This window comes from Marmota flaviventris, chromosome 10 (genome assembly GCF_047511675.1).
Source record: "Marmota flaviventris isolate mMarFla1 chromosome 10, mMarFla1.hap1, whole genome shotgun sequence".
Taxonomy (NCBI): Eukaryota; Metazoa; Chordata; class Mammalia; order Rodentia; family Sciuridae; genus Marmota; species Marmota flaviventris.
In genome coordinates this window covers 45474847-45488172 of record NC_092507.1, presented here as the reverse complement: position 1 = coordinate 45488172, position 13326 = coordinate 45474847, and the positions used below count along the sequence as shown (strand labels likewise).

General features: G+C 44.9%; 1 protein-coding gene across 2 annotated transcripts in view; it reads left to right on the top strand.

Annotated features, from left to right (window-relative positions):
- Dab1 (DAB adaptor protein 1) overlaps window positions 1-13326 on the top strand; it is a 279191-nt gene that overhangs the window by 228407 nt on the left and 37458 nt on the right. The window contains exon 8 of one of the 2 annotated variants that reach the window (XM_071618735.1): window positions 2748-2801. In XM_071618735.1, the coding sequence (XP_071474836.1) occupies window positions 2748-2801 (54 nt within the window). Of the gene's footprint in view, window positions 1-2747; window positions 2808-13326 lie in introns of both variants that reach the window. The other variant, XM_027944995.2, reaches the window with a different exon arrangement.

The following is a 13326-nucleotide window of genomic DNA, read 5'->3' as shown; positions in this document are numbered from 1 at the left end:
CCTGAGCAGCTTACAGAGTTGTGGGATCACAGAACCAGGAACAGTTGCAGTGTGATATAATAACTTCCCTGAAAAAGATTAAGCATATTTTACATTCACTCTACATTAGTAGACTGATAACTGTTCCATCTCCCCAAACAAGACAAGGACCTTCACTAAATCAAATCAAGGCTCACATCCGTCTTGTTCACTGTCCTTCTCCCAGGAAAGGCACAGCACATGATACATAACAGATTCTTGGTAGCTCTTATTTTTTTAATGAGAGGATGCACCTGAGCTTACAAAAGTACAGAACAGGGCTGCAAACCAGGCCTAGGGAGGGCAGGAAAGTCTTCTGAGATGTCCCAGCTGAGATAAATCTTAAAGGACAAACAGGCAGATTGATATCTCACCCATGGGAGAGCCAAGTAGGAAAGCTTTTTCAATTATGCACAGTTTGGGTTTATCCATCGCATGGCTTCTTCTCCATTTGCAGGGATAATTGAGAGGCAGCCGCGGTTCAACTGTGCTAAGTGCCCGTAGTGAGCAGTGAATTACGGGGAACAGAATGCTGTTCATTTTGCTCAGTAAAGGGTGAGCTAGTGAAAACAAAAGTGAGGGCTGGTAATTTATTGGCCCTCATTTGCAAGGACTCCATAGACATTCTGAGAGGATTACTTTTCAATGGAGCCCAGTTATTGGGAGAAAAAAAAATTACATTCTTTGTTGGTTCCCTGCAAACTGAGGTTAGCCAAAGTGCCTCTGGAAGGGTATCTTCCTCACAGCCGTGCTCACTCAACAGTTCTGTTTTCTGCAAGAATGCACATGAACCTCTGGGAACTTAGGATGTGATATCAAACACACACACACACACACACACACACACACACACACACACTGTATACTGCAGCAAGCAAAAGTAAACTCCCCAGGCTCCAGCTCCTAGCTTCCTCTGACAGTGACCACTGGACTCTCTCTCAGCCTCGTTTTCCACTTCTGCATCACCAGGACAGTTGGAGTCCTGATAGACTTGACCAGCGCTTTCCTTGAGAATGTGTGTAAAACACAAATGCTTAGAACAGTGCCCAGCACACAAAAAGTGCCCAGGCTATGTTAGTGCATACTATTAAGGTCTTGCCAGACATGATAACTCATGCCTGCAATCCCAGAAGCTCAGGAGGCTGAGACAGGAGAATTGCGAGTTCAAAGCCAACCTCAGCAGCTTAATGAAAAACCCTGTCTCAAAATAAATAAGGGCTGTGGATGTGGCTCAGATAAAAGTGCCCCTGGGTTCAATCCCTGGTACCAGGGGAAAAAAAAGAAAGAAAGAAAAAGGGAGGGAGGGAGGAAGGAAGGAAGGAAGGAAGGAAGGAAGGAAGGAAGGAAGGAAGGAAGGAAGGAAGGGTCTTAGTCAGCAAGGGCTAGGTTTGAGTTTGAACCCCACCAGGCTTTGAAGCTTTGGGCAAAATCCCTAACATCTCTAAGCCTCACTTTCTATAATTTTAAAGAGAGATGATAAGACCAATTTCTTGGGCCTATTATAAGAATTTTAAGTTAAACGAGAATGAAAATGACCAAGGAACTGGAAAGTATAAGCTCATGTTCTCTTACATGAGTATGGTTAACAGGTCCATGCCTGGCAAATACCTTTCCTTTCTTCACTCTCTCCCACTTCCTTTGGTATATTGACACAGCTGATGATTACAGAGTGCCTATTGGGGATGAGACTACAAGGCTGCTCTTGATGAGCCTCAGGCTGGTTAAAAAAGACACACAATCAGACCATTAGAAATCCACTGCTGCTTGGTCCCTGAAGGGGAGGCTAAGCTCTGGCAGTTGCTGGGGAAGAAACAGCTAATGGTTGCTTCCAACCTGGAATGTATCCATTCAAAGTCCTTGATTGGAAAAGTATTGGACACATTATTGTTAATGTCATAAAATATGCTCATACATACAGAATGTATGAGTGCAAAAGAAATGGTCATGCTAACACATTACAGTGTCATGGTGCCTAATAGTTTTTATTTATCGAAGATCCATTTTCTCATTTGATCCTTATAATAACCTGAGCATGAGGCAGAGCTGATAGGGCCCATTTGATAACAGTGAACTCAGAGGAGCTAAATGTCCTGCTCAGGGTATTATGCTTAATACATGTGGCCCAAGAAGACCAGATGGATGAGCAAGGGAGGGAGGGAGGAAGATACAGGCAAATGTTAAAAGCCAATCAGGATCTTCTGGATCCTAGAGCCATGGTTTCTGTGCCATGTGGGGCCTTTTCCTGAATGAAGCCTTCGGTGATTATCAGATGGTTTGTACATGATCCCCAAAGAAGCTCTATCTGTGCTAGGATCCTGGTATCAACAGTATTTTTACAGCCTGGATCTTAGTCTTAGCATTGAACAGTGTAAACTCAGCTATAAACTGTTTTTAATCACTTCAGGCAAATTATGTCACCTCCCTGGGCCTAGTTTTTGTCTTCAGTGAAATGAGGATTATTTTTTCCTGACGTCCTGCGGCTTCCAGTTCTGTAATTCTGTGGGAAGCCCCAGAGCAGAGTTGCCCTGCCAACACTCCTTCCTGACCCCCTTCCCTCCAGCTGGTTTTCCTTGGGGAAGAGCCTGGCTTGATGCTTTCACAGCTAGTCCCTTGGGGTTGGGGCCATCTCACACATACTTAGCCAGCTTGCAGTTGAAGTCTGGCTGCTTTGTTCTGTGAAAAAGGAATACCAGAGTGTTTTGATTATGTTGAATTTGATTTTTCTATAGGTTCCCACCAGCCAAAAGAAGGAAGGTGTTTATGATGTGCCAAAAAGTCAACCTGTAAGTGTAAGTACATCCTCCCTCTGTTGCTGGATTGGTACCCACACTGTGCCTGCGGCCTGTGGAGGGCACTCTTCTTCTGGAATGAGTATGGCAGCCCAGGTGGCTTTGCTGCCAACTCCTCCATGGGGCCTGGGGAAAAAGGCATGAGGCAGGAATGGGAGGGGTGAAGGGGGTGGGGGTGAGTCGGGATAAGACCTGGTCCTGTGTGTATGGGAGTGGGTCAAACCATGCAAACCACCCTGCCCAAGGAACTCAGGGTTTCAGCTGCTCCTTGACTCCAGACAAGGCTTTACTATACTTGGTCAAGATAGAGGACAGTGTCATTGATTGATGATTGATTGATTGAGGAGACTTGCCCATTCCAACTTGAAAGTGGTGAAGTTTTGGAAGGACTGTAATAGGAGAAGGGTTGGCGGGGCCTTCGGGGTATGTAAGGGTCCAGTTGTGAGCAAGACATTGTTGGAAAAGATCATGTGTCATGTGTAGCAGGATTGCAGAGAACCCAAGAGGCACACCACGTTAAGGATAGTGGTGTCCTGTGTATCTCAACCCTGTGGAACTCCTGGGAACCTGAGCCAGGAAGGAAAACCCCCAGATCGTCAATATCTAAAGCCACTGCTACTTCTAGGATTTATATTTAGAACCTCAAACTGCCACTCAGAAGGTAACCTCTATAGTGATTCAGGCAACACTAGGGAGCCAATGAAGGTTTTTCAGTAGGGGTACTTGTGATTTTGCCACAATCTATATTAAAAAAAAAAAAAAGACAACTAGGGTATTTCATCACTATCGATCTCCCTCATCTCACACATACTTAAGAATCCCAGCTCTTACCCTAACAGAGCTTCTGTGAAGCTAAAATGATTGTATCTAGAGCATTGTTATGAGTTCTGTATCTCCTGCTATGAGAGAAATAAATGCATACTCTCATGTTTCAAGATAAGGTTAATTAGGGGATCTGAAACCCCATTTCATTAGGAGCAATGAAGGACCCTGTCATGAGCAATCTATGTTGTTAACATAGACAAACATGTTTGTGTCTTTCCACAATGTCAGAACTTATTGAATAGCAACAAATCTACAGGCTACACCACTTTCAGCGGTAGCAGTAAGTACTCACCAGTCACCTAATAATTCTAAGCCAGGCAATCACCAGTTCTTTTATTCCAATTGTAACTGCTGATATCTGTAACACTCAACACACATCACATGTTACATGTGTTACAGAAAGGCTAAGAAAGGGGCAAGGGAGCTGCAGGTATTCAGGTGGCTGACCTGAAAGCACTGGTGGACAGCAGATAGGAACGTCAAGAGTCACTGAAAGTGGTCACATAAAATTATGAACCAGGCTGACGAACTTGTTCAGGGCACAGAGCTGTCAAAGCACAGGAACTTATTCTAGGCCAAGGTCCAGATGGACATCAGTCTCTGAGAGGGTCATCTTGGAGTGGCCATGCACTGTTGTCATCATGGACAAGAGAAACTGCGCTGTGCTGAAGCCCAAGGACAAAGATGGCAAAGTTTGTCACTGTAGAGATTTTCCTGGGCAAGACTCATGATCAGTGACTGGGTGATAGGGTCAGGGTGCTGTTGTAGCCAGTCTCAGATGCTCCCCGTTTTATGGACCTCTAGTGAGGGGTTTGCTTCATTTGGTGGTCTGGTGTGTTCGATAAGCTCATGGGTCTGGTTTTTCTGATATGAGTCTGATACACCCCTGCATATCCATGTGCTTTCGATTGATTCATTAATTTCACAGGTGGTCATTTTTATTGGCACAATTAATTTCTCAGTTTGTGCCTTATGGTTGTGCTAGGCAGATGGTGGTTTTCCACTTGTACAAATAAGGTGTAGAGCCGTTCTACTTCAGCACTTAAACCCAAAATGGAGTAGCTCATAAAAGGAGTAGCTAATTATAAAATGAAATAACTCAGGGTTAGTTATAGCCTGAAAACTGCTGTTCTGTACACCATGGAATAACTGAAAGCAGGTGACAGCCTGTTCTCCACAAACCACAAAATGTACAGCCTGGAGAAAAGGAACCACAGACATAGAAAGGGACGCCCAGGGGTCACAGCCTGGCAGAGGGCCATCCTGCCACTGTGGAGGCCACATCATGGAACTAGAAGCAGTGGGTGGCAGAACAAGAAAGCCAATTGTAGCTGAAAGCACAGGTGGCCTTCCTGACAAGCAGAGCTATCCCGGGAGGGGAATTCTGGCACCTGAGAGTGCAAGGTCTCCATCCCTGGACCTAAGCAAGCAGAGCTGAAGACCACATTTTGGACAGAAGTTCCAACATTGAATGAATGGATGGGCAGGAGGCACCCTTGGCATCCCTTCCAAACCTGAAACTCTGCCTCTGTGAGCCAGGAGTCTTTCTGCTCACGCTCCGGGCACGCTTGTCCCTTTTTGCAATGCACCCACCTGAGTTGAGGGACTCTGGTCCGTGTGGTGTTGCTCACAGACTTCCAATCTCCTTAGGCCCCTGTCCCTGAGCACCCCTGCTCTTTGCATTTCTGTTTCCTCCTGCTCTTATTACCCAGCTGCCTCCCATTCAGTCTGTGCCCCTGACAGGTTTAGGTACATGAGGAAATGTGCTCCTTTTCCCACCTTGATTTTGTGAACTTATTAACCATTCAGACCCATCATCTTTGTGCTTTCAAAAAACCAAAGTCCAAGCTCCATGTCCTTACAGATGCAGGCTGTCCCAAGTCTCCTAGCCCTGCTGAACCCTCATTTTCTGGGGAGTCACACCTGATCTGTACCCTACAGGCCTCCACCAACATGGGCTTCAAGCTCTGTGTTCTCCAGAGCTTTTTGGACTTCTGCTCTGAGCAGCATCAGCTGATCACCCCTGCCCTGTGCCTCCCAGACCTGTCATTCCTCTCTCAATGGCTCCTCTTCTTCCCTGTCACCCACATGAACTTCCTGGGGACCTGCATCACCAGAAGTAAGCCCTGGTGGGTGGAGGCCAGGCACCCTGCAATTATGGAATATTTAATTAATAGATGGATGACTTATTCTGTAGAAAGCATTTGTGAAAAATCTCTGGTCCTTTCTTTTGAAGGGAATCGCCTGTATTTCTGACTCCAAAAACTGCACTTAACTAAAGGTACTAGAAGTTTGCTTGGGATGTTTCTGGGCTGCATGAGTGACCTATAATGGCCCTCACTTGCTCTTTCCATAGAATCTCCATCTCCTCTAATATGATGACAACTTTCCACAGCTATTTTCCATAGACTTCATCCCTAAAAGCCTAACAGAGGCAGGAGGTAAAAGCTCATAGAGACAGGTGGGACCTGTTGAATGTGAGCTCCCCTCTTATTTCCTGTGGGATTTTGGTACATTTTCTTATCCTTGCATCCCAGGATCCTCACTTACCAAAAGGGGAATTGAACCTAACTTGATGAGAAAACAGTATGTGTGTTGGAAAGTCAGTCCCACTCACCCAACTTCCCAGCAGCCCTCCAAGTCCCCGCCAAGTCCCTCCCTCCCCTGGGACCTTGCTGCCCTCTAGCTTCCCCCCTTGCCTCTCTGATGAGCACTCATTGTCTAGAGCAACTCGGTGCCCTGAAAACCCCTGCCATGATCTCACTGTCTAACCCTTTGTCACCTTCCCCTTAGCCAGGAAGACAACTAAGCCAGGGATGACCCAACCCACATGCTAAGCATCTCCCAGAGAGCTAATGCCTTCTGCAAGTTCCCCACAAGAAGGGAAACTGCCCAGTGGGCTGGGGCTCTAACTTCCACCTAGTGTCTCCTCCCTTGGATCCAGGTCTACAGAGAGCTCATGATTGGATCAGCCTGCAGCTCTCATGGGGGAAATCACCTACTAGTGCCAAAAGATGATGTCTACTCTTCAGAGCCACATGTGGGCATGACTATTTCCAGGACCACTTACTGGGGCTGTCTAAGTAGCTTTCTGCATCTCTGATCCTCTGTCATCATCTGTTAAAAGAAAGAAATACTCACCCTTTGCCTTTTTTGGATGTGAACTCGATTGGGAACATTTCTACGTATTGCTAGGACAAACCATGCTCCAGCAGACAGTTCTCAGGGAGCTGGCTTGTCAGCTGCTCCAAGTGAATGCACACCTCTGCTGGGAAGCCTTCCTTCCCCACGACAGGTCATCAGTCTTTCTGGGGTAGCCCCATACTTCTCTTTGCAACAATCACAATGGACCATCATTTTCTCTTAATGTATCCATGGAAACCACTGCACTTTGCTTTCCCCAAAAGCTTTGGCTAAATTCACATCTCCTACAGTTCTGTCATCTCAGCAGCTGGCACATGGCCTGAACCTTATGAATCAGCCTTTGAGGACTGAGGTTGTAACACATTCTTTGAGGCAGATCTGAGTTAAATCCGCCTTCCTGACCAGCTATGGCACCTTCAGTGAGTCCTTTGCTCTATTATGCTTCAGTCTTCTCACCTATAGAATGGTGAGAGGAAAACCAATTCATTGAGTTCTGCAATCACTCAGTATGCTTTAACGACTAACAAATATTTAATAAATGTTGTTGCATTGAATTACTTACTGAGATTTGGTCCCCTTCACTCCATCCCTCCTGCATCATGAGTCCATTGAGGACAGAAATCATGTCTGTTCTTATCAGTTTTTTCACTGCTGTGACTAAAAGACCCAACCAAAACAACTGCAGAGGAGGAAAAGTTTATTTAAGGGCTCACAGTTTCAGAGGTCTTAATCTACAGGCAGAAGCTCCATCCCTCAGGGCTTGAGGTGAGGCAGAACATCATGGTGGAAGACTGTGGTGGAGGGAAGCAGCTTATGTGATGATCAGGCAGCAGAGAGAGAGAGACTCTACCTGCCAGATTCAAATACATACCCCAAAGCCATGCCCCCCATGCCCACCTCCTCCAGCTACACCCTACTTGCCTTCAGTTACCATCGGGTTAATCCCTTCAGGGGATAATTCACTGATTGGATTAAGACTCTCACAACCCAATCATCTCTTCTCTGAACCTTCTTGCATTGTCTCAGGCATAAGCTTTTGGGGGACACCACACATTCAAGCCATAACAGTGTCACATTCATTATGACTTATTATACCAGACAGCATTGTCACAGAGTAGCTGCTTAGGAAGTAAATGAGTGAGTGAATGAATGAATGAACCATGGTGAGGAATGAAGGAATAAAGGAGTGCCTTTAGATCTAAAGCTCACCTATGGTCAGACAGTTCCGTTCTTGTTCATTCTGGGGCCAAAGGCACCATGTCAAACTAAAACAGAGTTTGCTCTAACAGCCAACATTCTCCTGGCCCCGCCCTTCCTGCACTGTGTGTTCAACAGATCTGCCCTGTTCTGCCTTCAGCTGCCATAAATGTGTGTTGTTTTTGTGCCTAGCTGGATCACCAGGCTGACAGATGGCCTTCTAAACACACGCATGCGAATGCTCACGCGCACACACCTGCCATCTCTCTCCTCCCACATCGGGAGCACTGCATCAGGCAAGCCAAAACATTTTGCTTGTTTGGCAGAGCTATTTTGGGGGGTTATTTTTCCCCCACTGCCTAGGGTTGCATTTCCCTGCTGGAGCCCTATGGAAAGTGGTTCAGGTCATCGAAGTTCTTTTCCTGAAGAGGAGCCTGGACGTTATAAAAATAGTAGTGATAACAATCCGACAGAATTAAGCATCAGCCTAGTGTCCTGATCCAGAAACCCCTGGAACCGCTTGTATATTCCAAAGAAGATTGGAGAAAGAACTCCAAGCACAGTGATCTTGCCAGATTCTCATCTGAAAAACCAGTGTAATTCCTGGATTTTAATAGTATTTCCACATACTTTTGCCTTGTTTCAGATTCTACAAAATTAGACACATCAATTGCCCAGTCCACTTCCCAGACTATATTCAGCCACAGACTTTCTTTTTAAAAATTAAAAGTTTATATAGCTGTAAAATATGAAAGTGATAAAACCATCTTCACACTTACTCATGGTGGCTCTTGAAGTTTCTCTGGGTTCCGAGCAGTAAAAAGGAAAATCTGCCCACTGAGGTTTCAAGGAGCATCAGCCAGCTAGATGCTTCCAAGCAAATCCAAACATTAATTCTTGAAGACTTTTAGAGTTTTCATGCATTAACATATACTGAGAATGCAATATGTATTTGTACATTAATATATGACACAAATATATTGTGATTGTGTAAATATATATTATATCAACTGAACTTTTCTTGATTTTATTTGACTTGAAAGTTCTTTTTTCATACAATATAAAAAACATCTCAGGGACTTCAGTTAGGGTCTTGTTGGAAAAAGGTGTGAGTGTGTGTGTGTGTGTGTGTGTGTGTGTCTGTGTGTGCCCGCGCACATGCATCATATTGATATAAAACAAGCTACCCCAAAATTCAGTGGCTTGAAACCATAGCACTTGTTATTGCTCACAGTGGTCAGCTGTGTGAATCTTCTAGTGTGCTTTGCCCTGAATTCCTCAACTCTCAGGTCAATGGTCAGCTGTGGGCCGTGTAGGTAGCTCTGCCTGTCTTCACTGGGCTTGCTCACATGTTTAGGGGTTGGCTGTAGAGTGGTCTAGGGTATTTTCAGTTGAAACAGCAGGATTCTCTTCCAGATGTGCCTCCTCCTTTCCCCAGTGGGTCAAGCCGGTCATGGTCATAGGGTGGTGGCAAGGTTTCCTGAACATGAGCAGGTGCACACAAAGCCTCTGGAAGCCTAGGTTCATCATGTCTGGCACAGTCTTTGGCCAAAGTAATTCATGAATCCGTCCCAGATTCAGGGGTTGGGGAGGAATCACTGCCCCTTGGTAAGAATCATCGCAAAGTTTCCTTGCAGAAGGGCTTGACTATATGGAGAGGTGAGGAGTGTGTCTATTATGAATCAACCTCCTACAGTCTCTGTGTAAAATCAGTACTTAAGTGATGATAGCCAAGTGTTGAGATATACTCTTTCTCTATTGACTCTGCTATTTCATTTTTTTGCTGCCTTCCTGGTTTGGCCATTATCTGAGGAGATTTCACTATTCAGCTAGACAGCCCATTTAGTAACCTGGCCTCCTGTTCCATGACCTTCATCCCTTGAATCTTTTCTCCTGGGCACAGCTTCAGTTGACCTCAGGCCCTCAGGCACCACATAACCCTCTCCATCCCGCAATCACATTCCAAGGCTCTTTTTGAAATTTTTCTTGGTTCAACATTCAAGATCCAGTTGAAGTGTTATTCTCTGCCTTTAGCTTCCCTCAAGCCCCTAGGGAAAGCTCTTTTTTGGGAACATACCTCTCTGAACTTGTAACCACATTTTACTATGCTTTTCAAGAAGCAGTATTTTCTGGTGGTTTAAAGTGTGGGTTTGGGAATAAGAACAACTTGATCCCAGCTTCACCATTTCCTAGCTTGGGAACTTCAATTCATCTCAGTTTCCTTATCTGTAAAATGGAGCCAACACCAGCTCCTACCTTAGAGTTTTTTTCCTAGGGACCAAGTGAGCCACAGGGCAGAATCAGCAGTGAGAACTCAATGTAGCAGCTGTGGGCCACTAGTCCATCTCTTTTCCCTGTTTTTCTGTGAGCTCCTAGAGGACAGGAATCACTTAGAACTATCACAATCTCTGAAATAGCTCTTCTAAGGATTTTTGCTTTCCTTGAGATTTCGGTTGGGGAATCCCTTGCCCTGGAAAAGCATGTGGGCACACCTTGCAGGCCACAGGATCCTCCACCTGTGTCCTAGAATCTCTGTCAGCAGCTCCTCCTCCCTCTTCTATTGTTCAAGGTACCCTCGGTAAAGTGGAACCGTGATGGATCAGAGGATTGCAGAACTTTAGGGCAGTACCCAGTTAGAATTATTGTATTCCTTAATAGGTTTGGACACTCAGTGTATCAACTGATGGGATCAAAGTGCTGGTTCAGTTAACTAAGGCCCAGGTACAGAGGGAAAGCTGATTCCATACTTCCCTCTCTTCTGCCCACTTATCCTTGCCCCAGTTTTAACCCTCTGTGGCCCATCAGCTAGGATGCTCAACCCTTTCCTGTTTCTATATGTTAATGTGAACCTCTGATGTCCCTTTCTAGCAGATTGCCTCTTGGGGTCATACTATGCTCCCCTCAACCCTTTCCAAGAAACTCTAAGCCAAGATAAGGATTAATCCCACTCTCTCCTAGAAATATTCATTTTTATCTCTTTCCCTGGTCAACGCATCTGGAAGCTTTGCACAGGGAATAATCTCTCCTGCGATCTTAAATACATGGGTGTATATATATATATATATATATATATATATATATATATATATATATATATATATATATATATATATATATATTATGTCAGAGTCTCTGAAAGCCAAGGGCATAAAAGCATGGTAACAGAAAATGTTAAGTGAGTGGAGAGACAGGGAGGTTTTAAGAAGGAAAGCATAGCTTAGGCAATAGCTCGTGAGGGTGAGCAGGATGTGAGCAGGCTGATGGGAAATGAAAGCACCCTCCAGGCTCATGGCTGAGGTCTCCTGACTCCTAGGCCTGCTGTCTTTACCCCACAGAACTCGGAGCTGGTCACATTATCATCAGTTCCCATCTCGAGGAGAGGAGAGAATACAGGTCATCTTTGTATCTGCCACCCAGTGATGCTGGATGTGTTCTCTAGGCAAAAACCCTGGCCTCTTTGTGACCGTCAGAAATGCACATTCTGGAGGAAGGCATTTGCGGAGCCTCATATTACTGCATTCATTATTTAGTGCTTTTTGCATCCGTTAGCCTTCAAACATGATTCCAGTCCACAGTGGGACCACAGTGGGAAGGTGCGGTCACAGGCTGCGGAGCACCCTGTTTCAGACTTTATTACGCCCCATGACACTGAACTTGGTAGAAATTTAACCTTCACAGTCAACTATTTCAATGGCACAGACCTGAACCTTAGTGTGATTGTCATCATTTCGCAGGAGAAATACCTAGTGCTTTTCTTCTTCGCTGTCCTCGTTCCCCCGTGCAATATTCTTATGCCTGAAAAAGATCTTTTATCCTTCACCATATAATTGCCCAGTGTAAAACCCTTTTATGTAGTTATATTAGGCATAAAAGACTTTCTGATTATCAGTAATAACCGGTCAACGTATTCTAGCAGAACTTTTTCTATCTTTCTCACTTTTTTTTTTTTTTTGCCTTTGAAAGAGAGAGACCTAAAAGATGGGCATAGAGGTAAATAAGGACTTAGATGGTCAAATTTCTTTTGATGAAACATGAATTCAGAAACTGAAAGGAATGATCAGACATCACCTTCCCTACAACTCTTTCCACACTTGGGCATCACTTCAACTTCCTGAGACTTGTTTTCCTTCTCTGCAAAATGGAAATGATGACCTCCACCTTCCAACATCTTGGGCACCCGGGAGGCTTTCAGGACAATGTAAAGCTTCCAGGGAAGCAATTTCTGCAAACAGGATGATGGGCTTCTTTCATGAGACCCTAGAAGAGAAAATACCTAGAGAAGGTTGTTCCCACTTGCCTCTAATATTTTATGGGATGTTTTATGATTAAAACAAGAGGCTCGAGAGAGAAAATCTGGGCTTGAGATAAGAAAGAACTTTCAGACCATCTGAGCTAATTTTCAGAAGCCAGGACAGCCACTCAGAGTAGGGAGCGCTCTGTGTCTAACAGTGTTCAGGGGGTAGATGAGCAGATTCCCAGGGCATCCTGTGTTGTGAAGGGGATGCCATCATGGAGTTCAAAAGTATCTGGATATCTACCCTCACATTCCATCTGCCACCATGTCAATCCATATTTACCTCCTAATCACACATCTAGGGTCTCAGCTACCAAGTCAGGCACCCCATAAACCTATCCCACTCTTCATTAGCATCAAAATTTTAGACTTGCCCTGTGATGATGGTGCTTTGGGTGCAAAGCAATTTATCAGGGATCATAATCAAGTCAGATCCCTGGGCAAGCTTTGGGCACAAAGTGGGTGCCTAAAAAACTGTATTCCTTCATGGTTTCCTTCTGCAGAGCTTGAAATATGGGCTACAGATCTGCTTGATAGATCTTGAAAAGGAGCCACCCTGGGAGAAACTAACAAAAATCCTAATGATTGAATTTGATGTTCAGCCTCTGATCTGGATCCTTTCTTTGTTTTATAATGCTGGCACTAATGGTATCTATGAAGAATTTAAGGCTAATTCAGCTGTGAATGAAGTAGATAGAATTCATCAAGCATCTGCCGTGTGCCATGAACAACCTGGGCTCTGGATTCAGTTTATCTCTTTTTCAGCATTCACAATCCTAGGATTGTGATTGATATATAAAGAAACTGAGGCTTAAAGAGATCCCGTCACTTACCCCTGTCACCAAGCAGCACATTTTCCTCCTGTGGCCCAACCTTCCTTGTCTTGGCTGTGAGCACCTCTCCTCATTCCACCACAGTCCGAATGGCCAGGGTCCTGTTCAGTTCAGTCCTGCACCTTCATTCTGCCTGACACTTTGCTTCCTTCTCCTGGTGTTAAATGGACATCTGTGGGCTCCAAAGAACAAATATCATTTAAAAGCCACCCTCTTCTGAAGCTCA